General features: G+C 32.3%; 1 protein-coding gene across 1 annotated transcript; it reads right to left on the reverse strand.

Annotated features, from left to right (window-relative positions):
* On the reverse strand, window positions 9334-13530 carry LOC109851214 (heparanase-like protein 2). Its single transcript, XM_020421251.1, has 9 exons — window positions 13262-13530; window positions 12176-12212; window positions 11877-12066; window positions 11282-11433; window positions 10960-11190; window positions 10689-10875; window positions 10028-10153; window positions 9843-9942; window positions 9334-9752 (listed from the first exon to the last, which is right to left on the reverse strand). The coding sequence occupies exons 1-9, from the start codon at window positions 13475-13477 to the stop codon at window positions 9411-9413; spliced, it is 1581 nt and encodes a 526-aa protein (XP_020276840.1). The 5' UTR covers window positions 13478-13530; the 3' UTR covers window positions 9334-9410.

Consider the following 23818-nt stretch of genomic DNA (forward strand, 5'->3'; position numbering starts at 1 on the left):
AAGTCAATTTTTCTTTTATTGTCTTTTTACTGCAAATTTCCAACAAACAAAGATAAATGCACGATCCAGGAGTGGGTCATTGGATGCCGTAAGATGGATTTTGAGGTACATTCGTGGTACCCTCAATTTTGGTTTAGTTTTTGAGTGGGACACTAGAGGTGGGCAGTTGTACATTGGCTATGTTGATTCAGATTATGTCAGGAATTTGGATAAACGCCGGTCTCGACAGGGTATGTGTTCACTTTGACCCGTGCGTCGGTGTATTGGAGATGCACCTTATAGTCTACGGTAGCTTTGTCGATAATGGAGGTAGAGTATATGGCAATAACAGAGGCTGTGAATGAGGCTATTTGGTTTCGAAGACTTTTAGAGGAACTTGGTATATCGCAACGGTCCGTCACTATTCATTGTAATAGCATGTGTGCTATCTATTTGGTAAAGAATTAGGTTTTTCATACGAGGACAAAGCACATTAACGTTCGTTATCACTTCGTTCGAGGTGTTCTTGAAGATAGCGATGTGGAGATTGTGAAGGTCCACACGAAGGATAATGCGGCGAATATGCTCACTAAGGTGGTTCCGAGCAACAAGTTTGATCACAACAGAAACTTATTGCATATTCTTGATTGTTGAGGCCGTTGGTGGCCATTTGGATGAACTACAGACGACTTGATCCCTTGAGAGAGGGGGTACGTAGGTAACCTCATTAGTGCAACCGATTTTTTTTGTGTTCCTGACTTGTTGTAGATTGCGTCCGTTGTCGTGGATTACTTCCACTTCATATTGGACGCAACAAGTGGGACGTTTGTTTAGTTTGGTGTCGGCTCAGTTTTTGGGAAAACTTCACCGAGGTGGAGAATTGAAGAGTTCAAGAAAAATAAAGCTGACAGGCATTTAGAAGTTTCACGGTCAACCGCGAGTGGCGCTGCAGTCGGCCATAAACATGCACGAGTACAGGAGAGTTTCTGGAGTTCTGCTTGGTCGACCGCGAGGTTAGGTCCGGTCGACCGCCAAACCCTGTAATGGTTTTTTGGAATTTGTCGTTTTGTCCGGTCAACCGCTAACACAAGGGGTAAACAATATGAACTAGATAGTGGATCATATAAATAATGAGCTATGGACAATGGCGATATAAGATATGAACATAAATATAAATGAACGCCAAAGCACACTCAAACACACTATATGATCACGGAGTTCGGACCTTCCGTCCTACGTCTCCGCTCCCCACTCCCGGGGAGAAATCCACTATCACAACCGGGTTTTCTACGCTCACCCGAATAACGTTTACACCTCACAGTGTCGGTTTTCAACGCTCACCGAACAACGTTCACTCCTCACACTCGGTTTTCTAGTTCACCGAAAACTTCACAACACACTCGGTTTTCTAGCTCACCGAAAACCTTACACCACTCACAATGTAACAAATATAAATTTGTTCTCTACAATAGATGAGAACACAATTAAGCACAACTCAATGTTACAATCTCTCACAACCCTAATATACTATGTATGCAAATACAATAAGCTCAAGTGGGTGTGTGTAACAATGAGATAATATAATCAAATCTAAACTCAATATAAAAACTAGCTTTAAAGAATGATAATCAAATAACTAAGCAAATGTAAAGCTAGATAGAGTTTAGAAAACTTCTCCAATAGATGACAAGATGGAGAGATGGAGATTGGAGCCCAAACAAGAAGATGATCTCCTCCACTTGTGAAAACAATCTTCAAACCAAACAAACACTAAAACACACTTAAACCCTTGTTTAAAACTCTTTAAACTTGTTTAAAACATTTCTTGAGTGCCCTTAGAAGTATGAGGGCATGGGGTATATATAGGCTCATGAAACAAGCCCAAAAACCCAAGAAAACCAAGCAAAAAGACAAAAAAATGGATATATCAAAATCTGGGAATTATAGCCGTTAGCTACAGTAACCAACGTCCAGAGACATTTCCGGTCGACCGGTCCGGTCGACCGGATTACTGTAGCAGTACGCAGCTGTTTTGTAAAATCAATTTAAAATAGTAAATGAACTCCAAAAATTATAAAATTTTGTGGGAATGTTCGAGACATGTAGAATAACATGTCAGAGAAAGAATTTCTGAAAAATCCTTTCCCAGTGGAGAGAAATAAATGTTTGAACCCAAAAATACAGTTTCTGAAAATCTGCTATGATACACGATTTTGTAAAATCAATTAGGCATAGTAAATCAACTTCAAAAATAGTAAAATTTTGAGGGAAGTTTCTAAACATGTAGATAAACATGTCAAAGAAAGAATTTCTTAAATATCATTTTCCATTTATGAAAACTCATCTATTTTGTAAAACATGCACGAACATGCACGAATGAAAATTATGATTTTGTAAATTCCATTAAACATAACAAATCAATTCCAAACTTGATGAAACTTTGAGAAATGTTTTTAAACATGAAAACAAACATGTTAGAAAAAGAATTTCTCAATTTGCATTTATAATTTGTGAAAAACATTGTATTCTGCAAAAGCACTAAAAGACGTATATATGAAAAACATGTGATTGTTATTTTTGACTCAAAACAAGTTTTGAAAACTTATGGAATATTTATATGGACATAATAAAAGTTGTTTATGATGTAAATATAGTCCAAAACTTATTTTATATGGACATAATAAAAGTTGTTTATGATGTAAATATAGTCCAAAACTTATTTTGCATAAAAACACTTATAGTTACGAAAATCACAAATATATATGTGTGTGTATGTTTGAGCTTATAGAATTAACACACATGATATAAACCTATACTAAATATACCCAAGCAATGATCTTGATCTTCATTGTAGCTCAACTTGGTACACGTTGCGGATGAAGCTAAACTTGGATCTTGAACTTGAATTGTACGATGCTTCACTCCATAATTCCGCCAACCTCCATTTGATATCGTCGTTATGGCGCAATCCATCCATCCTCCAACTACGTTGTTTGTCTACAATACATAGGAATGCACAAACACTAGACAAACAACATTAGTAGTAAATTGTTTGTAAATCATCATCAAAACAAGAAGGCCAACAATCTCCCCCTTTTTGATGATGACAAATAATTTACAAAAAAGTATATATGCATGAAAGGAAATGGATATATAAAATATAATTCACATGCATATAAATAAGGAAATGTATACTCACAATATTTCTCCCCCTTTGACAACATAAAAAATGAGACAAAGGTATGAAGAGAGCGAAAGCTCCCCCTCTCAATATGCATGGATGAGTATAACACATAGAAAGATATAGGGATTGCTCCCCCTATCAAAATGCCATATAGAATATAAGCAATAAAAGATCATGGCAAACATATGTGAGCAAGCATAGATAAGAGCATGCTAAAAAAACTTTACTCACATACATGAAGATAATGAGAACATATATGAAAATAGTGTCTCATAAAGAACATAAAAACATAGAACATATATGAAAATAGTGTCTCATAAAGAACATAAAAACATGTATAATAGTAGATTTATGAAATCAAAAGAAAAAGAGCATGAGAATCATGCAAAATGTTTTCAAATGAAAACGATTCAATCAAATGAAATCATAAATCATAAAACCAAAACATCATTGATTTTAAAAAAAAAATCAAGAGAGGTAATCATATCTAGCTCTTGAGCTAGTAACAACACATATAAATATTTTAGCACCCGGTAAACAAGATTTGAGAATAAACACCCAATAATCCCGGGGGTTATATAAATACAAACCTCTCATCAAAACAAGATCAATGAGCATGAAAACAAAAAAGATTTGCAATACAAACCTCTCATCAAAACAAGATCAATGAGCATGAAAACAAAAAAGATTTGATCAAAGAAAATTTATTTTCATAACAAAAAGTACAAAAAAGATTTGATCAAAGAAAATTTATTTTCATAACAAAAAGATTTTAAGACATAATTTTTTAAAATCGAGAAAGGAAAAAGTAAGAACACTAAAATTCTTGGTTTAAAGTTTAAATTTGTTTTGGTACCCAAGAACTCTTGGTACCAAAAGATTTAGGGACATGACCCCTATCATTAAAGCTCAAAGCCCTTGGGTTATGAACCCTCTTAGGCATATGTAGTGCACTAACACGATCAAAGCAATAATCGCTCAAATGACCCTTCCGATTGCAATGAATCATTTGCAAATAAAGATTTTCTTTTAAAATTATTTTGCAAATGAGAAACATTCTTAAACAATGGTCTATTTGGAACATATTGCAATTTAGAAGCTTTTTGTATATCAAAGCAAAATTTAGCAAGATGTCCAAACCTACCACAAACATCACATTTAAAAACATGTGGTCTACTAGATACATTTGGCAAACGTGATTTTCTTTTCAAATCAAAACAATATTTGGCCAAATGACCAAAACGACCACAATGATCACACTTGAACACACTAGCATGCTTATGATGAACTTTGTGAGAATGAGCATGTGAATGTGTAAGTGATGAAGAAGCTACATGAGATGCACAAGGAGCATTAGAATTCTTATGTTTGTGTGCATCATAACAAAACTTAGCTAAATGAAAAACTTAGCTAAATGACCTTGACGGCCACAATTAGAACACTTATAAGTTTTGCTATACATGTGTGCATAATGAGTGGATGATTTTGACTTAGTCTTGGCGCACATGTCCATAAGCTTCTTATGATTATCAAAGCATATTTTCAAAGTTGAATCTAAAGATGAAATACTATTTTTCATAAGATTCAAATCTTCATTTTTAGGCACATATGCATTTTTAGAAGTAGAACATAAATAGTCATTTATAAAGGAAGCAGTATCATTTTGTATGTTCTCTACTTCTAACATGGCATTATCTTTTTCATGAGTTAACTTGGCAAAGTTTGAAAGCAAAGAATCATGATACAATTTTAATTTTTCATTGTTTTCTTTAAGGATCATATTTTCATTAGAAATAGTATCAAACTTAGAAGTTAAAGACTCATGATCGGATTTCAAATCTTCATGCTTGCTTTGTAAGTTAATGAAATCATTTTGCAATTTGTTAAAGGCATGTAATAATTTTTCACTAGCACAAGCAAGTTCATCACTAGATAAATCATTATCGGGTTCGAACTCGCAAACCTCACTAGGGCTATCGCCTAGTGGCCGTGTGCATGATGCTCCACATGAACTTGAAGCGGGATCCTCCAAAGCTTGTCGGATCGCCTCCAAGTCTCCTTGATGCGCTTCTATGAATTTCCATAATGTATAAGCGCTATCAAAAGAATCAAACTTGTTAGACAATAATGAATTAAATGCATTTAATAAAAATTCTAACATAAGCTTGTTCATAATAAACATCTTTTTATCATGTTTGCTCCACTTGGATTTCTCCAACGTGGGCACAATATAAGCACAATCAATGATTTCCCATAAATCGATATTTTTAGATTGAACAAATATTTTGAATCTAAAACACCATTGAGCATAAGGGAAAGCATTGAATTTAGGAGCAATACTAGAATCATAGCCTAAACAAGATGCATCATTCATATCCATAATTTGTAAAAATATGCAAGCAAGATACAAATGCAATCAAAACAAGATTAGCACAAAAATATAACTTGGATCTTTAACTCAAGGCGATTAGACCTTAAATCAAAGAGCACCAAGCTCTGATACCAATTGTTAGACCCTAGAGGGGGGGTGATTAGGGTCTTATGCTAATCTAATCCGATTAAATGCCAATTAAAATTAATTAACAAGTTGTATTCTTGCAAGATAGATATACAAGAGTTATAAGCAAGAATAAGCAATATACAATATGATATATCCTAGCAAAGCCAATTAAAATTGATTAATAAGTTATCCTAGCAAGTATGAAATACAACAATATTTGTAAGCTAGGATAAGCAATATGAACAACAATATATATCCTAATAATGAGATATAGGCAATGTATGTGCAAGGATATATAAACAACACAAGGGTAGATAATCTAAACAAGATAGTGGATGATATGGTAATGAGCAATGCACAATTGGCGATATAAGATAAATGCAAAAACAAATACGCCAAAGACAAACTCAAACAAACAGTATGATCACAGAGTTCGGACCTTCCGTCCTACGTCTCCGCTCCCCACTCCCGAGGAGAAATCCACTATCACAACCGGGTTTTCTACGCTCACCCGAATAACGTTTACAACCACACTATGTCGGTTTTCAACGCTCACCGAACAACGTTCACTCCTCACACTCGGTTTTCTAGTTCACCAAAAACTTCACAACACACTCGGTTTCTAGCTCACCGAAAACCTAACAACACTCACAATGTAACAAATATAAATTTATTCTCTACAATAGATGAGAACTCAATTAAGCACAAACTCAATGTTACAATCTCTCACAACCCTAATATACTATGTATGCAAATACAATAAGCTCAAGTGGGTGTGTGTAAACAATGAGTGAAATCAAAATCAAAACTAAACTCAATTAAAATCTAGCATATAGAAATTATAAACAAAATAATAAATAGCTAGAAATGAGTTTAGAGATTCTTCAAGAAGATGATCTCCTCCACTTGTGAAAACAATCTTCAAACCAAACAAACACTAAAACATACTTAAACCCTTGTTTAAAACTCTTTAAACTTGTTTAAAACATTTCTTGAGTGCCCTTAGAAGTATGAGGGCATGGGGTATATATAGGCTCATGAAACAAGCCCCAAAACCCAAGAAAACCAAGCAAAAAGACAAAAAAAATGGATATATCAAAATCTGGGAATTATAGCCGTTAGCTACAGTAACCAACGTCCAGAGACATTTCCGGTCGACCGGTCCGGTCGACCGGATTACTGTAGCAGTGCGCAGCTGTTTTGTAAAATCAATTTAAAATAGTAAATGAACTCCAAAAATTATAAACTTTTGTGAGAATGTTCTAGACATATATAATAACATGTCAGAGAAAGAATTTCTGAAAAATATTTTTCCAGTTGAGAGAAATAAATATTTGAACACAAAAATACAGTTTCTGAAAATCTGCTGTGATACACGATTTTGTAAAATCAATTAGGCATAGTAAATCAACTTCAAAAATAGTAAAATTTTGAAGGAAGTTTCTAAACATGTAGATAAACATGTCAAAGAAAGAATTTCTTGAATATCATTTTCCATTTATGAAAAATCATCTATTTTGTAAAACATGCACGAACATGCACGAATGAAAATTATGATTTTGTAAATTCCATTAAACATAACAAATCAATTCCAAACTTGATGAAACTTTGAGAAATATTTTTAAACATGAAAACAAACATGTTAGAAAAAGAATTTCTCAATTTGCATTTATAATTTGTGAAAAACACTGTATTCTGCAAAAGCACTAAAAGACGTATATATGAAAAACATGTGATTGTTATTTTTGACTCAAAACAAGTTTTGAAAACTTATGGAATATTTATATGGACATAATAAAAGTTGTTTATGATGTAAATATAGTCCAAAACTTATTTTGCATAAAAACACTTATAGTTACGAAAATCACAAATATATATGTGTGTGTATGTTTGAGCTTATAGAATTAACACACATGATATAAACCTATACTAAATATACCCAAGCAATGATCTTGATCTTCATTGTAGCTCAACTTGGTACACGTTGCGGGTGAAGCTAAACTTGGATCTTGAACTTGAATTGTACGATGCTTCACTCCATAATTCCGCCAACCTCCATTTGATATCGTCGTTATGGCGCAATCCATCCATCTCCAACACGTTGTTTGCCTAGAATAAATACAAAAAACACAAACACTAGACAAACAACATTAGAAGTAAATTGTTTGTTAAACATCATCAAAACAAGAAGGCCAACACCGTGAGCATTGGCGCGGTCGACCGCCAGTCGGGTTTGGGCTTGGGCCTTATTTCCTGTTCTGATTTGGTTTGTGTTTTGATATATATATATATATTGAAACCAATTTTAGGGTTTGGTTAAAATCAGATATTTGAGATTGTACCGAGCATATTGAGAGGGAGAACTTGTGAGCAAGGAGAGAGCTTTGGTTTAGGGTTTATTTGTGAGTTTTTGTGAGATTGTAACCCTTTGTACTCTTCTTGATTTAGTTAAGTCTTCCCATCCTCTTCCCGTGGACGTAGGCAAATTGCTGAACCACGTATATCTCTGTGTTTGGTTTGATTTGTCATATTTTGGATTGGATTGTGCTCGTGTTTGGTTTGGTTATCTTCTCTCGTGGCTCACGGACTCGTTCCGCATTCAACAAATGTTCTTTCACTAAATTTTGTACCGATGCATCTTCTAAACAGCCTATATTATTCAGTGAAAATTTCTATCAGTAAAATCGTAAATACCATTCCGGATAATTTTGTTTGATAGCAAGAGTTCTAAAAATTTACCAACTACAAAAACGACAAGAGTTCATAGGTCTGCGTTTAAGGATAATATTGACCTTTTTTTAAATGTTCATAGAAATACTTTGTCTGGGTTAGTTGAATTGAGTTATGACAGAGTCTCTTCATCATCAAATGCACGGTGTACGCTATTTACGAAATCTAAAAAAAAATAAAAGAATAATTTAATCGATAACGAACTTGACTTCATTTACTTATTCATGACACTAAACCCAATACAGGGGAGAAAAAACGTGGTAGAGGGAGAAGCATGGACAGCTCTTCTCACAGCAAAAGATGGCGACTATACGAGAAGCAAAACAATGTAACCCAATGGGAATCCTCTACAGCTCTACTAAAAATGGAGGTATACAAAAGCTCTTCATCGTGCATTTCTTTCTATATGATCACTTGATCTGATTACAGTAAATGCTCAAGTACTATGCGTTCCATGCATTTAGCCATCGTGGCAAAACTAGATAGAGGCTTATTTTTCGATCGTAATCTGTTGTTTTTTGCAAATGTTTTATCATAAGTTGGAACAAAATGAAAAGTTCCAGACGAATTTTTTTTTAATGCCATGCCGATTATGTCTTGTGCTTTGTAATTTCTCATTTTAACTTGATCCGAAGTTCTGGTTTGTATTTATATTCTTTCGCATTTCCCCATACTTAAGACTCAAGCCGCATGCTTGGTACCTCGAGACATACCTGATTATTATTAAAAAAATGACAAATGAAGCTTTACAGCAGAACTTGTATAAGGAAATGGTACAATATTATTCCTTATTAATTTCAATGAAATGCACGCGCCCTTGCACATACACACTCATATATATCAATAAAAAATCATAATAAAAAATCAATAAATAATAAATAAACTAGAATATCGTAGACATCGTACTGCCAACTTGAAAGAGTTCAACATATTGCTAAGAAACTTAGAAGGTTAAAAATAATAAAAAGGCACCATTCTTATCGACTATATACGTACTTATCTGTAGAAAATTACTTCCTAATTCTCCCTGTCAGCACAAGCTGGAGCAGTGATGTTCCTGAATTTCACGAATACAATAGATGAAGGGGTGATGCGCAATGGAGCAGAAGCTTCAGTGATGGTAGGAGATATTTGTGGAATCTCTCCAGTGCTTGAAACATTTAAGAGTTTTCCATTGAGAAGCACATAATGACTTGTGAGATTGCCATCTTTGGGAGTTAGGTGGTAAACTTCCCTTTGTCCTCCAAGTGTTGCAGAATTTGTTTTGAGCTCAGGTGGATACAGGTTCATGTCATTTTGGACTGAAACGTTGAACGCCGTAGAGTTTGACAGGTTAATCAGCACCAATGTAATTGAATTCTGCCAAAGAAATTCAGGCAGGTTAGATAGAAATCTAAGTGTGACAAAATACGTAGAAATAGTTTGAATTGTATGATGAGTTTGTGTTACTTGGTCTCTTCCACAGTGGGCGTATGTTCTCAAGTAAGGCGAGCTCTGGTGAGTAGCTTGAAGAACACGGCGTCCAATTAAACGGTGCCACAACAGAGCACTGATGAGATAAAGAGATCAGTTAGGATTCAGAACTGGGATACATATATGAAAGGCTATATAGGTTCTCATCAGTCGAAACTTACCTGTAGTAATCTGGGTTGGGGATAAATGTTTGGGTGTCAAGGAGAGCATAGTTTCCTCCGATCAACGCTTGGCGACAGTAGGCCTTATGGTTGAACTTGGATGCCATGCCGAGCTGGTCTAAGTACCTTATCAACAGCCGAAAGACAAAAATAATTTGCTAAGAAGTTGGAAGTGGGCGCGTAATTTTTTTCTTTTTTTTGTTTTTTTTCCTTTTTGTTTTTTTGTTGATGAACTTTGGGCACATCAGAACTGGGCAAATAAAGAAAGTGACCATGGAATACATAATATGAAACATTAATTATCACTATGTTATACTGTTAATTATAACAAATTTTGGGAGGTAGGAGTGGAGAAGCTTTAATTACACCACTGCTTATGTTACCTAGCCCGCCGAACTAATATACGAAAGGGTCACGGTGGGTTGGTAGAATTTTTCAAAGATACAAAAAATTCGAGGCTTAAACTACTTTATCTGGCTCTTACTTGGGTCATACAATACATTAGAGGAAAAAAACCTAAACATTTGCACCACTATTAGAGGAGAAAAACGTAAAATGAAAATAGTATGACGCATAAACTTAAGCATATATAAATTAAATAATTGTCGATACTCGATACATTTTCATGAAGCACGCCATTTTTCAAGAGATGATATGTTACCAAAAACTATCGACGAAAGTGCCAGATTCTGGTCCTCCACTATTGAAAGCACCTCCTGCTTCACCGATCCAGGCAGAACTCCACGGGCCAAAATCTTTAACTGTCTCCTCTGCATTTTTGAATGTCTGAGCTATTTGAGACAGAAAGAAAGGATCTTGCATCTTGCCAAATAGCTCTTTGCTTCCACCTAAACAAAGGAAGAAACACTAATGAGCTGGTTCTTTTTTTAGTGCATTAACCATAGGAACAATAAATTAATTGTCGCACTGACCGGGACCAAGGTTATAGATGTGATGAGTCACAGCGTCAACAACATTAGGTCCCGAATTTTGAAGCATTTTGGCAAACCAATCTTGATCAAAGAAGCCTCCGGGGGCCAAAAGCATAGGCTTCTTCTTGTCTTTGTATAAATCATCTATAAGTGCTTTGAGAACAATCAAATCCTGGCTGTACTGCTTAACATCCACCTTCGCAGCGACGCCATCTCCAGATATTTCATTTCCTGAAAAGGTTAATTATGACAATCTTAGAGAGACCGTTTGAAATAAGTTTTTGGTGAGTTTTTTCGGATGAAATGTTGTTTTAGAAGTTACCAAATTCCCAAGAATCGACATTATATCCCTTTGAGATAGTATGATTGATGAAATCTCTAGCATTTGATGAGTTCCAGCTGCCTTCCCACAAAGTATCATTTTTAAGCTGACTCCTTCCGTAGAGTGCATTCAACCCGAATGTCACAACTGCTCTGCAATTATGTATTTGTTTTGGGGTGTAGTAAAAACCAAAAAAATGTAGAGTTAGTTTCTGTTTTTTATGTTAGATAAGCTACATAAAAAAAGAAAAAGAATGTAAATCTGTGGATTGAAGACATTCTTCTACAGACTATCACAATTCTTTAGGGAAAAGAAAAAAAAAAAGCAAAGTTCAAACATTAGGGTTAGGTTAATTTGTACACATCATGAAAGAGTCAAATTTACACTCAGAGATAAATACATATAGAAGGGAACATCTCCTAGTATTATACTAGAGCTGTTGAACTACTGGAAGAGAATCTAGAACACCTACGTAATGTTTGTAGATATCACAAATTAGGCATTGGTGAATTGAAAAAAGTAGAAAACCAAAGAATTTCAAAAACTTTACTGGTTAAATTCTTCGTTGCATCTAAATAAGAGAAGATATCATTACCCACTGTCCTGAAACAGTTTATTGAGCTTCTTCCATCTGCACATGTTGAGGCAGCCAGCAGAGAAATCAAACAATGCTCCTTTAACAAGTTTGAGCTTTTCACACTTTGGATGATTTTTCCCCACTTTATAGACGATTTGATCTTGAAGTGACCCTCCGATCCTAACCCTCAAGGGGGGTTGATTGAAAGCTGCAGGTTAAACACGGATCAAAGTTTTCACCTATATAGGAACAATACCATAAATGAAATTATATATACCGATATGTGGATATAAGACATTGATCTCTGAGACCCTTACCTTTGATAGCATTTTTAAGAATTGGGTTTTTCAAATCCTGCAAGAATCAGAATTATATCATCGGTTAGCTTTTCATGTCCATACCTTCTGACAAGATATCAAAAGGCATATATAGAAAAAATAAGATACCCAAGCTTTTCATGTATAACAAGATTAGAGTGGCTCATAAATAGTAAAATTTATCATATCCACACACAAGACTGGAGATGTAGATATTGAACAAGGGAAATGTCACACGTCTAGTAATATATCGCGAGAGAAATCTTCATTACTTTATAAAGCAAAAAAATTCAACACTTTAAGATAACTGTATGTAGAGATAAAAATCATGATGTATAATCAAACAACAGGAGACTAAAAGCCTTGTGTTCATAAACAAATGACTCATGAAAGTGGAACAGAGGTCAAGCGTTCACATGTGAGAATCACTCTTTTCCACGACTAAAGAACAAATTTACATGTAACTTGTTGTGTAATAACTATTTTTTGATATTATCTAGGAAATGAAGCAGAAGCAAAGCCCAATTCTGCTTGAACACTAATGGCAATAAGGTGCATTTTCATTCTACTATAAAATTACAATGAACTTCTACTCATAGTAGTAATGCTGTTCCTGCTATTAGTTGGTGAACATAGCAGATTTACTCATCGACATGCATGTTCTTTTTTGTTCGGAAAATAATCATCAATGTGAGTATTTCAGATGATATAACAAAGATCTGTTCCATGAAAGAAGAAGAATGAAATTAAACGTTTTGTTAATTTCCAAATTTCCATGAAAAATGAACAGAAAATCCAAATTATAATTGGTGTATCAGATATCACAGAAACTTCACCAAACATATACATCCTTTTAAGTTAAGAGGGTCATATTACTTTAAAATTCAAACAAATTAAAACTAAGATATGAAATAGTTGCATTTATCTTATGGTTCTTCCAGACTCTCACCAAATCTTTCTTAACCTGGTAAAATCATTATACACTTCTAATATGCATTCATAGTACACTGACAATATATAAAATAGAAAAAAAAATAATAAAAAACGTGATCAGATAAATTGCATATCAAAGCTTCAAAGCATTACCAAATTCAAAACAGAGGATTGATACCAAGGGCACATCCCATAGTTGCACTTTTCTGCAGGCCACCAATCAAGAGTCACACATACGAAAGATCGATCGGTATTGGCAATGGTGGTCGCCCCCTCTATGTCTACAGTCACATTCTCAGTATCGCAAAGAGAAGGAAGAACAAAGGCTGATAAGATGGAAATAACGAGTAGAAAAGATGAAGGCCTCATCTCTTCTCTGTATCAATCTATGTATTATAACATGGAATTTTTCTGAGAGTAGAGAAGAGTTGATGGGAGATGGAATTTTATATAGGAGCTATAATTTTATAGTTTGATTAGATTTTACGTTAAGATTGGGATGTTATCAAATGATTTGGTTTTAAATGTTCAATATCTATTCTTATCGAAATCTGGTTTTGTTATAACTGTAAGCAAATGTAGTATGGGACTGGTGAGAGCTGTGCTAGGTACCTAATTCAACTGGATTGAAATCGTGTGCACATTGGTATTGAATTTAAATTTTAGATGTAGCGTCTTTCTTTCTATTTTTGTGTTTTTGGGTGAATTACACTAAACCCCCGATGAACTTTCAAAATCACACTAAACCCCCAATAATATTTTGGAATTGCAGAAAAACGCCATGAACTTTCTAAGGTTTGTAGGTAAACCCCATAAATTAAAATGAAAAAACATCATAAAAAGGCATTTTGAAAATTAACGGGGGTCTAGTGTAATTTACCTACAAGTTCATGGAGTTTCTGCAAAAGTTATTGGGGATTTAGTGTGATTTTAAAAGTTCAAAGTGGTTTACTGCAAAGCATAGAAAGTCACAGGGGTTCAGTGCAATTTACCAAAGAATAATGATTACAACTGTAAACTTTCTACACTACTACTACTCTACAAGACTACAATAGAGAATAAGCGTGGGATCCCTTGATGAGTCATCAATTTTAAAAAATGATAGAGATATTAGACCCCACATTTTTCTCTCTTTTAGGGGGTGTTTGGCAATCTGAAAGTGAATTTAAAATATGTAAGTTATTTTTTTTTACAAACGACTTTTACATTCATGTCAACACGTAAGTGAAATACAGTGTTTGTTTGAAAAATTAAATTATTATCGAAAGTGTAATATGAAGATGATGTGGCAAAATAAGATTAATTAGAAAATATAATTAAAATCATTTAATTAAATTAGTTACATTTTTGTCACTTTCATGTGACTTCACCATTTTTTTAGGGGAAATCAAAATTACATTAAATCTTATGTGGCAACTTTCTTACATCTCACTTTCATAACCACTTACATGAAAACAAACACCTTAATTGTTAAATGAAAGTAACTTTCTCACTTTCATCTTTCACTTGCATGCAAACAAACACCCCCTTATTGTAGAAGTAGTCTGGGGCTGTTTGGTTTCCTGTTTTTGAGGAAAATGCTCTCTTGAAAGCCTGTCAAAAGTGTCAAAAGTGTCACTTTTTGGCAGGCTTTCAGCCAAAATCGCATCTAAAAAAGAAGATTTTGGCTGAAAGCCTGCCAAAAAGTGATACTTTTGACACTTTTGGCAGGCTTTCAAGAGAGCATTTCCCTCAAACACAGGGAACCAAACAGCCCTAAGTAGAGTAGTGTAGTTATCACTACTATTTTACACTTTAGGGCATGTTTACTTTCCTACTATTTTACTCTTTAGGGCATGTTTACTTTCCGAAGAATGATGGTACTATTTTAAAATAGTACAGCCCTACCTTTTAAGCCCATGTTTATATTTTTAAACTTGTAGGACTATTTGAAAGGAGGGATTACTTAATACCAAGAAAGAGGACTAAACCCCCACCCCCTACCTTTATAATGCATGTATTAATTTTTTTTTATATATATTATCATGACCTCATCTTGTAGGGTATTTTTTTCTTTTCTGCATTATTTGTCCATAGAATTATTCTCTTCTGCAGATTTTATTTCTTCAGCATTTTTTTCTGTGAGATATATTTTTTCCGTGAGGGTTTTTTTTTGTGCTTTTCTTTCTTCTGTTGCTCAGCCTAAAAGCCAACAAAGTTGTTGATCTTTTCTTCTTTCTACTGGGTACTCAAGTTATATCTCCAGGGATGGTACCCTGTCTTTTATTGATTATTATGTTCGTAAGCATGAACTAAAAAGTTTTCTTTGTTATCTTTTTCTCTGGATTTTGCAATCCTATATTTGAGGTCATATTGTTGTGGAATGTTTTTGCATTCAATAGTCAAGATTTTGTACATCGAATTTATATGCCCTAACGGCAAGGTAAACTTTTACTTAAGAAAATGGAGTCCAAAGTCATGATTCCTTACGTTTTTTTTATATATACTATGTTTTATGCACGTGCAATGCACGTGATTAAATACTATGATTATGTATTTTTGATATATTTCTTTACTAAAATTTGTTCCTCAATTTGACTTTGATTATTTTTCCTCACATTTATCTTTAAATTTTATTATTGTGATTATTTATTTTATTTAATGTTTGTTTGAACGAGCTACATCAAATTTAAAATTTTCATGTTAGTAATTGAATTAACAAGAAATAAATGTAATCTAAAGCTAATTTGAATTTTCACATTATTTGGATTGACATGAAACCAAGCTTGACTTGAGAATGTATAATATTGTAAAAGTGAAAAACACTTGAAAAATAGCGTCATAAAAAAGGATGAATAATGCCAATAAGCCAAGATGATTAATTAAAAATAGGCTAGAATGAAACTAAATAGACTATAAATTTTGTTGCTAATTATTGATAGACTTTAGAAAAAATTATAAAATAAAGATTAATACTAACTCGATCTACTACACTTTTATATGATAAAAACATTCACATAACCATATAAAAATATTAAAAGAGTTCATGAAAATCTCTTCTAAAGATTCCTGATTTTACTCAAAAATTAAGCTATTCTATAAAATATTCAATAATTTAAATTTGTATTGTATTCATAAAGAGAATTGATGGAGATGTTTTTGGTTTAGCAGCTTGTTCTGAATGAGCCTTGCATATTAGCTTTAAAGTTTAATATTTTTTCTTTATCATATTATGTGGATGTTTTCTTAGTTTACTTATCATTCTCTTATTTCTTTAATAAGTTGTATCTTTGGATTGATATATATTATTAACAAAATTTATGATGACATGCATATCTTTCCTACAAATTTGAGACAGATATAAGTTGAATTTTATATTTAGTAGTATTTAATAAGAATTTTAGTTATAAAATATGTTATCTTTATATTTAAAGATATTAAAATCTTACATGCATATCTTTGATCGTGTTCTTAAAAATTGATCCTTCGTTGGTAGTTATATTCCCAAATAAGGTTACTTACAGAGTCATGCCACTATATAAAAAAAGAAAAATATCAATTTTATTTTTTTTACTTTTGCTATGGTAACTAAGTATCATGTGCCTACTTTTTGTCCATTATAGTGATTTTCTTCATCTTATGTAGCTTATAATATCTCCCAATATAGTTGATCAATGACTTCATTTTAGTTTCTATTGCAAGATTGTTTATATGTAACTTTATATTAATTTTATGATTCATTTAATATTTTAAGGATAAAGTATGCAAATTTATAAGTGCTTACTAAATTTTCTTATATTTTTCATGAAGAATGCTTTTTTAATTAGGACAAAATTGTTCAATATGTTCTTCAAGGGGAACTCGGTCAATGCTTCTTTGCTAGATATGCCTTTTATCAATGTCAATTCAGGTGATTTATGAATATTTCCGAATCTTGAGTTTATTTCCTTCACTACTCCATTTGAAATGAAAACAACTTAATTCTTTTAAAGGATATATCTCTGAACTTTCTGATAGTTTTTCATACATAACTCAAGTTTTTCATACATAACTCATTGTATTTTTTTACCCTATAAATATTATCAACATTAGAGATAAATGTTTATACATTATAATCAATTAATGCTAACCTATTATACTATAGTCTTTTATTAATTTGTCTTCTATCAATGAATGTTATTAGTAAAATTATATGCAGTTTCGTAAAATTATACAGTAATGTTAATTTTTAATCTATCATATATTTTTAAATTCTTATTCCTTAACTGCATAGTTTTGATCTACTGCAATTGTTATTTTTTACCGGCATCAACTTAGACATCTTTTAGATGCTGAAAAGTTATGATAAATTTTAAATTGAAAGTTAAATTTATATATCTTAATGTAATAATATCAAACATTTTCTCTTTTCTTTGCTAAATTTTAGCATTTTTTGTGATTTTGAATTTTTGAGGCTGTGTTTTGTAATTTTTAAATTTTGATAGTATTTTATGAAAATTTTAAATTTAAGTTGGATTTTTATAGTTTTCATATTTCATGTGTTGGTGGTAAGTTTTCAAATGTTAAAATATTTCTTATAACTCTAAAATTTTAAAAGTATTTTTACAATTACTAAAATTTTGGGTTATTTTTAAAAATTTTAAATTTTAACAATCTGCTGATAATTTCTAAATTTGATGTGTACCTGTTATAAGTTTTGAAAATTTAGGGTTTTTCATAATTTTTATTTTTGAGGGAGTTTTTATAATTTTTGTAACTTTAAGGTTTATTTAAAAATTTTAAAATTTTAAGTGCATAATGGTAATCCCAAGAATCCATCTATGTTGTTTCCAAGTTTTGAAATCTCTGAATTTTAGGGTGCATTTTTATTATTTAAACTTTTAAGATTGTTTTTGCAATTTTTAAAATGTTAAGAGTGTTAATTGTAAATTTTTAATTTTTAGATTTCATGTTTATTTTTAAATTTTAAGAATTCAAGGTGTTTTGTGTAATTTTGAACTTTTCAGACTATTATATGTAATTTTTGAAACTTTTAGGTTTTTTTTAATATTTTATGTATTATAATATGTTATCAGCCTATAATTTTTTAATCTTATTTTTTCTAAATTGTTGAGCTAAAGTTAGTTCATATGGGGTTAATATAGGATATAATTAGTATTTGGATAGATTAAGATTTAAATAAAATATTCAAAATAACTTTTCTTAAATTGTTGAGCTATAGATACTTCACGTGGAATTAGATAAGATATGACTAAAATTGGAATAGATAAAGATTTAAATGAAATATTCAAAATAATGAGGGGAAATATTGACCATAAAAAGTTTTTCTGAACTTGTTTTTTAAAGGGAGTATGATATTTTTTAACAGAAAGCATCGAGAGATAAGTGAATAGAAGGGGAATAACACATTTTAAATGTGGTGCATTAATACTATTTTAATTGATTTGAGGGTAAAATAGTCATTTTGGATATGTAGTCCAAGTAGTCATAATCCCTCTAAAAATAAATGCTAGTATGAACTATTTTAAATTAGTTTGAATAATAGTCTGTATAAAATAATATTGGATTAGACTAAAATACTCTCAGGATAATATAATCTCAATATTATAGTCCCGGGAATACAACAGCCTATAGTTCGGTAATAAGAACAAGCATGATTTTAGTGTAATTTAAGGAAATGGACGGATTTTATAGATGAAGAGGGCACGTGCAAAATATTTCAAAATATTTTCAAGTTTTGTGTTAACCATTCAAATGCACGGTCGTCAAGATTTTTATATGCCAAGATTCATTAGCGGTTTTATGGGAGGTTTCAATTTGGAATTAAATTGTGCCTCTTTTTTTTTGGAAATCAGAAATGTAGGGGCAAAACTCTAAGAATGGATTCCTGGCGGATCCTCCAATCACACCTAGTATTCTTCAGTATCAATATTCAATAGTGTTTCACATTCCTAAAGCTAAAAAAATTACAACATCTGACATTTCCTTAATTTGTACATCTTTCTTTTTGTGGCCAAATATAGAAAGTGATTCTTTTCTTTTATTTCTTTTATGCTTTGTAGTGTAGATATCTTTTCTTCCTCTTTTCTTTTATACTTTATAGTGTAGATTATTTTCTCTCTTTTATTTCATGCTTTGTAATTAATGTAGATTTTTAATTTTTTTTCTTTTCTTATTTTGTAGTTTAGATTTATGTCCTTCCATGCTTTGTAGTTTTGATTTTAATTTCTTGCTTTTAATTTCTAGTATGAGTAGCTAATCTCTTGTAGGAAATCTAAGATTAGATGAAACTAATTTAATTTCCTTTTGGTTTTTGAATTACTCTTTTTTGTGCTTAAAATAATTATGTTTAGCATAATCAACAAGAGAACTAATTGATAGGAAAAGAATTTGATAGGCTGTACTTATCTTAAATGGTTTGATAATTTATGCTCTTTCTATTCTAGGGCAATTATCTAGTTGTTTATTTCCTTTCATGAGTAGTAATATTGCTTGATAATTCATGCTTGTTTTTAGTAACTTGATAGTCTATGCATAATAATTTTAAGTAATATGAGAATAAAGAGAGAGTAATTCTTAAATTCAAAATAAAATTAACTAGTGGATTCAATTCTAGATTCCTAGTTTCTCACCTGATTTCCTCCATTTTTTATTTCTTGTTTCGATTTGATTTTCATTTTAATTTTCATTTATTTGTTCTTCTCTTTCTCTTATTTTTTCTCTTGGTTTAGACTTTTTTATTTGTGACGAATCCTCAACCCAACCGACCTTTACACTATCATTATTTACTAAACATTTTAGAACATCCTCTAAGGAATTTCTTTTCTAATACACTCCTTCCTCGTGGATTGATATTTTTATACTATAACTTGATTGTTGTGCACTTGCAATGTTTAATTTTTATTCCCATCAACAAGAGATCAGAAAATGTCATATATTTTATGTCCTAGCATAGCCTGTTGAAGTAAGTTAAGTGTCATGATCCAACTACATCCATGCTTTCATGCACAATGTATCTATTACTACTAGCGTATATATCTAACTACTACTATCTACTATATATATATACCTACACTATATCATAGCTTACTGATCCGCTCAATTATATATACCATAGTACGTAGGTTCATAGCGTATACGGTATATAGGGAAACAACTTTTGTCAACTTAACGTGGATAGCAGAAATAGTCCTGTCCACCAAACTTTTATCCATGGAGCTGCTATGGATCCCCTTGCCTGATATAAGAGATTGTTATAAGTACAATAAATGAGTGGCCTAAAAGGTATTGCGTGGACAACTATTGTCCCCCGTAGTCCACACTTACGTGATAGGTCGTTGCTCTGTCTTCTCTCTCTCTGTCTGCCTTATCACCTGACGCTCTACCGTATGATCATATATAGTAACCTACGCCGTATTAAAACTAATAGTATATATATATAATATTATATAGAGAGAGAGGAGAATGAGAGAGAGACTTCGAGAAATTAGAAAAGAATTTGAGAGATGGAATTGGTTGAGAAGTGGTATTCTTTTGTACGAGCAATATATGGCGTGACACCTAATAGTAGTGTGATTGTGTCAAGTCACTTATCGCCGTATTCCACTTTTGAATGCCCAATGTGAAGTTTATTGGGTGTAAACCTTTTTTTACTTGCATCCCATTACTTTGACTGTCTCCGCGTAGTGTAGTGTGAGGTAGGGATATCAATGTAACACATCACGTCTCAGTCACGTCAACTTCTTGTGCTTGGTACTAGAAGCACTATATAGATTTTCAATATATTTTGCCTTGTATTATAATGTTTCGTATTTTAAGCATATACTGATAATCTATATTAACTAAGCTAGCAAACCTTATGTCGTAAGTGTCAATGGTCGTACTAGAGTACTGGCAAATTTATACTATGGTTTAGTGGGTACATGTATTTAGGGGTATATATATTTATTGATAATTGTACATATGATTATAAATATTTTTTTTCATTCTATACAAAGGATCAATAAATAAAAATAGATGTGAAAGTTATGAAATATATGTCCAAGAAAGGCGTCTTATATATTATATTATATATATATGATGTAATGTATATATATAATTATATATATATATGGCGGAGTGTTTTAAAATTATATGAATAATGATATATATATAAGGAATATAATATATGTAGTGTCGCAGGTTTAAATAAAAACCTAGAAAACTAAAACTCCTAACCCCGAGTGACGGCATCATTTTTGTTTAAATGTGCTTTAAATCCAGAAGATAATATAACCTTAGAATTCAGTATGGCAGTATATGACCTACACTTAATGTTTATATCAACTATTAAATAACGTGCTAAAGTCAGGTGCCCTTCATCCTTTCTTATTTCTTTAGAGATATAAGGCGTTCATTATAGGACCCACGTAAATAAGCTGGACTCTTATTTTAGTTGAAACTATGTAAACATTGAAAATTGTATATTGTAGAAGTAGTTCGTCCCCCATAGAATTAGAATTCTAGGTGATTAGCTTCTGCTCTCATACGCCGTGTCACAGGTCTTTCTCGACTCGAAGTCCGGACGAAGGGCAACCGCCCGAAAATCACGCCGACGCCGAAGCCACTCCGAGTTATTTTTTTAAAAGCACCAAGCATCGGATATTATGAAGTACACTTCGATCCAGCCCTCAGTAGCGCGATCAGCACCCTCGCACGCGAAAGACCACTCGATAGAGCACTAGCTCCGATGGATGCACCCCTGTTGGACCAGATCGTGGCTAACGGTGAAGCCCTCGCCCTCTAAACTCTTCTCTTAAAATAAAGCATATAATAACTCTCTCCTTGGTTTTTTGTCTTTTTTTCATTACGACTTTTTCTTATTTATTTAGTATAGATCTATTGAAGATATATGCTATTGTACTATTGATAACTTTGGGGCAATGTGCCGCAGAGCTACAACGATCTGTCATCAAGCATATCTGTCTTACAGGATTCTGTAGATCTGCTGGACCACTTCATTGTTTGATTTGAACTCTAAGTCATATAGGCTAATCATATTGGAAGGATGAAGAATTAGATATGACTCAAGTGAGAGAGTTCAGAGTCTCATATAATAGTTAATATTTATTTAATTATGTGTTCCAAGTTAGATTATTTAGAAAAAGGTACAATTATATCTTATATTGTTGTTCTGTAAACAGATTTCGGTGGTCTAATTTGTGCTAGTGATGTTGTTACTGATGTAGCTGTTTAGATAGTGTGATATTCGGTTATCGCAATGTAGAAGTGGGACTGGTTCAATCCAGTGAATCTGGTTCACTCTGTGAATCTGGATCTCATTGGTTTTTATTTGCTCCTAATTTTATGGAAGATACATGCCTATGAGAATAATAACATCCTATGACTTGAGTCACTAGGGAGATGAAGTTTCTTGTCGATCCGGATCAGTGACTATTTGATAACATGAGAGGTGGGAAAAGTACCATTCACTTCAGTGAAGTATAGTTTTTTCAAATACTTCAGTGAATCTCCGAACTATCTCTAGCAATTCTTCAGCAAATGGGAATCAAAACCGGATTAATGGAATTGTATATAGCTCGAATCATAGAGTTGAACTACATGAGCACAACAGTTCACAGAAGTTATTAGTGCGGATATTTCGCTCATGTTTGAATCGAGATTCAAGTCTGTGCTGTGTTGCTGCTGCTGGTGCATTAAACCTATTATCTATTTACAGTTTGTAAATAAATTTTTTTTCCATATAAAACATTTGTATCTAATATAGTGAATCAGATTTTCTCCAAGTGCAATCAAAGATTAATTTTTCGTTTAGAGGTCTAAAGATTACGTAATAATCATAATTATATGAGAATTATCCATGGTTAGTATATAATAAGTACTTACGATAATTCTCCTGTATCTCTATCATTTCATAAAACGATGAACATCTGCTTGTATGTCGCTTAATTATAAATGATTTTATTTCACAATCTGAACAAAATAAACATGTTAACCAAATCATGAATCGTTCAGACATGCAAAAATCAATGTATCTCGTTTGTATCTTGTACGTGTAGCTCAAATATCTATTATCTCGGTTTGACTATAACCAGTAAACAGAATAACAATTATGCACACTTCCTTGTATTCCATTAAATCGCCAGGTTATTATGCCGGAATGAAATTGGGCATTATAATTGTAAACATAATTATATATCCATGTACCGATTAAGTCGCTTTGCAGTTTGCTAGACAAAATTTACTCGGATGACCTTTGCTATATAGCGTACTTCACAACAAGAACACTTTTCCATAAAGTATTAGATTTCTATAGAAGAACATTACATTTACCAAATCCCAGAATACAGGATTAGACTATATTAAAAATATTGTTAAACTAATTTATGATTAACAAATCTTAGCTGATCTAATAAAATCTAAAACAAAGCTGATAACATCCTGAAGAATGCATTAATATCACCATGAGGTTGTCAAGCCATATTAATAATAAGATCAGAACAATTCTGATTTGAGATTCTCAGTAAATTCTACATTATTGGTAATTAGAAATACATTCATATCTATATATGTATAATACACTCTGTACATGTAAAATTCAGATAGTGGGGCAGAACATAATCTATAAGTTGACTTTTAGATCCTAAATAGAGATAAACTTAAGGAGTGGTCGATATTAAATGAGAAAATTCAACCATGTTGAAAGTGAATCTTTAAGGGATAATAAGTATT

Source organism: Asparagus officinalis, chromosome 8, assembly GCF_001876935.1.
Source record: "Asparagus officinalis chromosome 8, Aspof.V1, whole genome shotgun sequence".
NCBI classification, from domain to species: Eukaryota; Viridiplantae; Streptophyta; class Magnoliopsida; order Asparagales; family Asparagaceae; genus Asparagus; species Asparagus officinalis.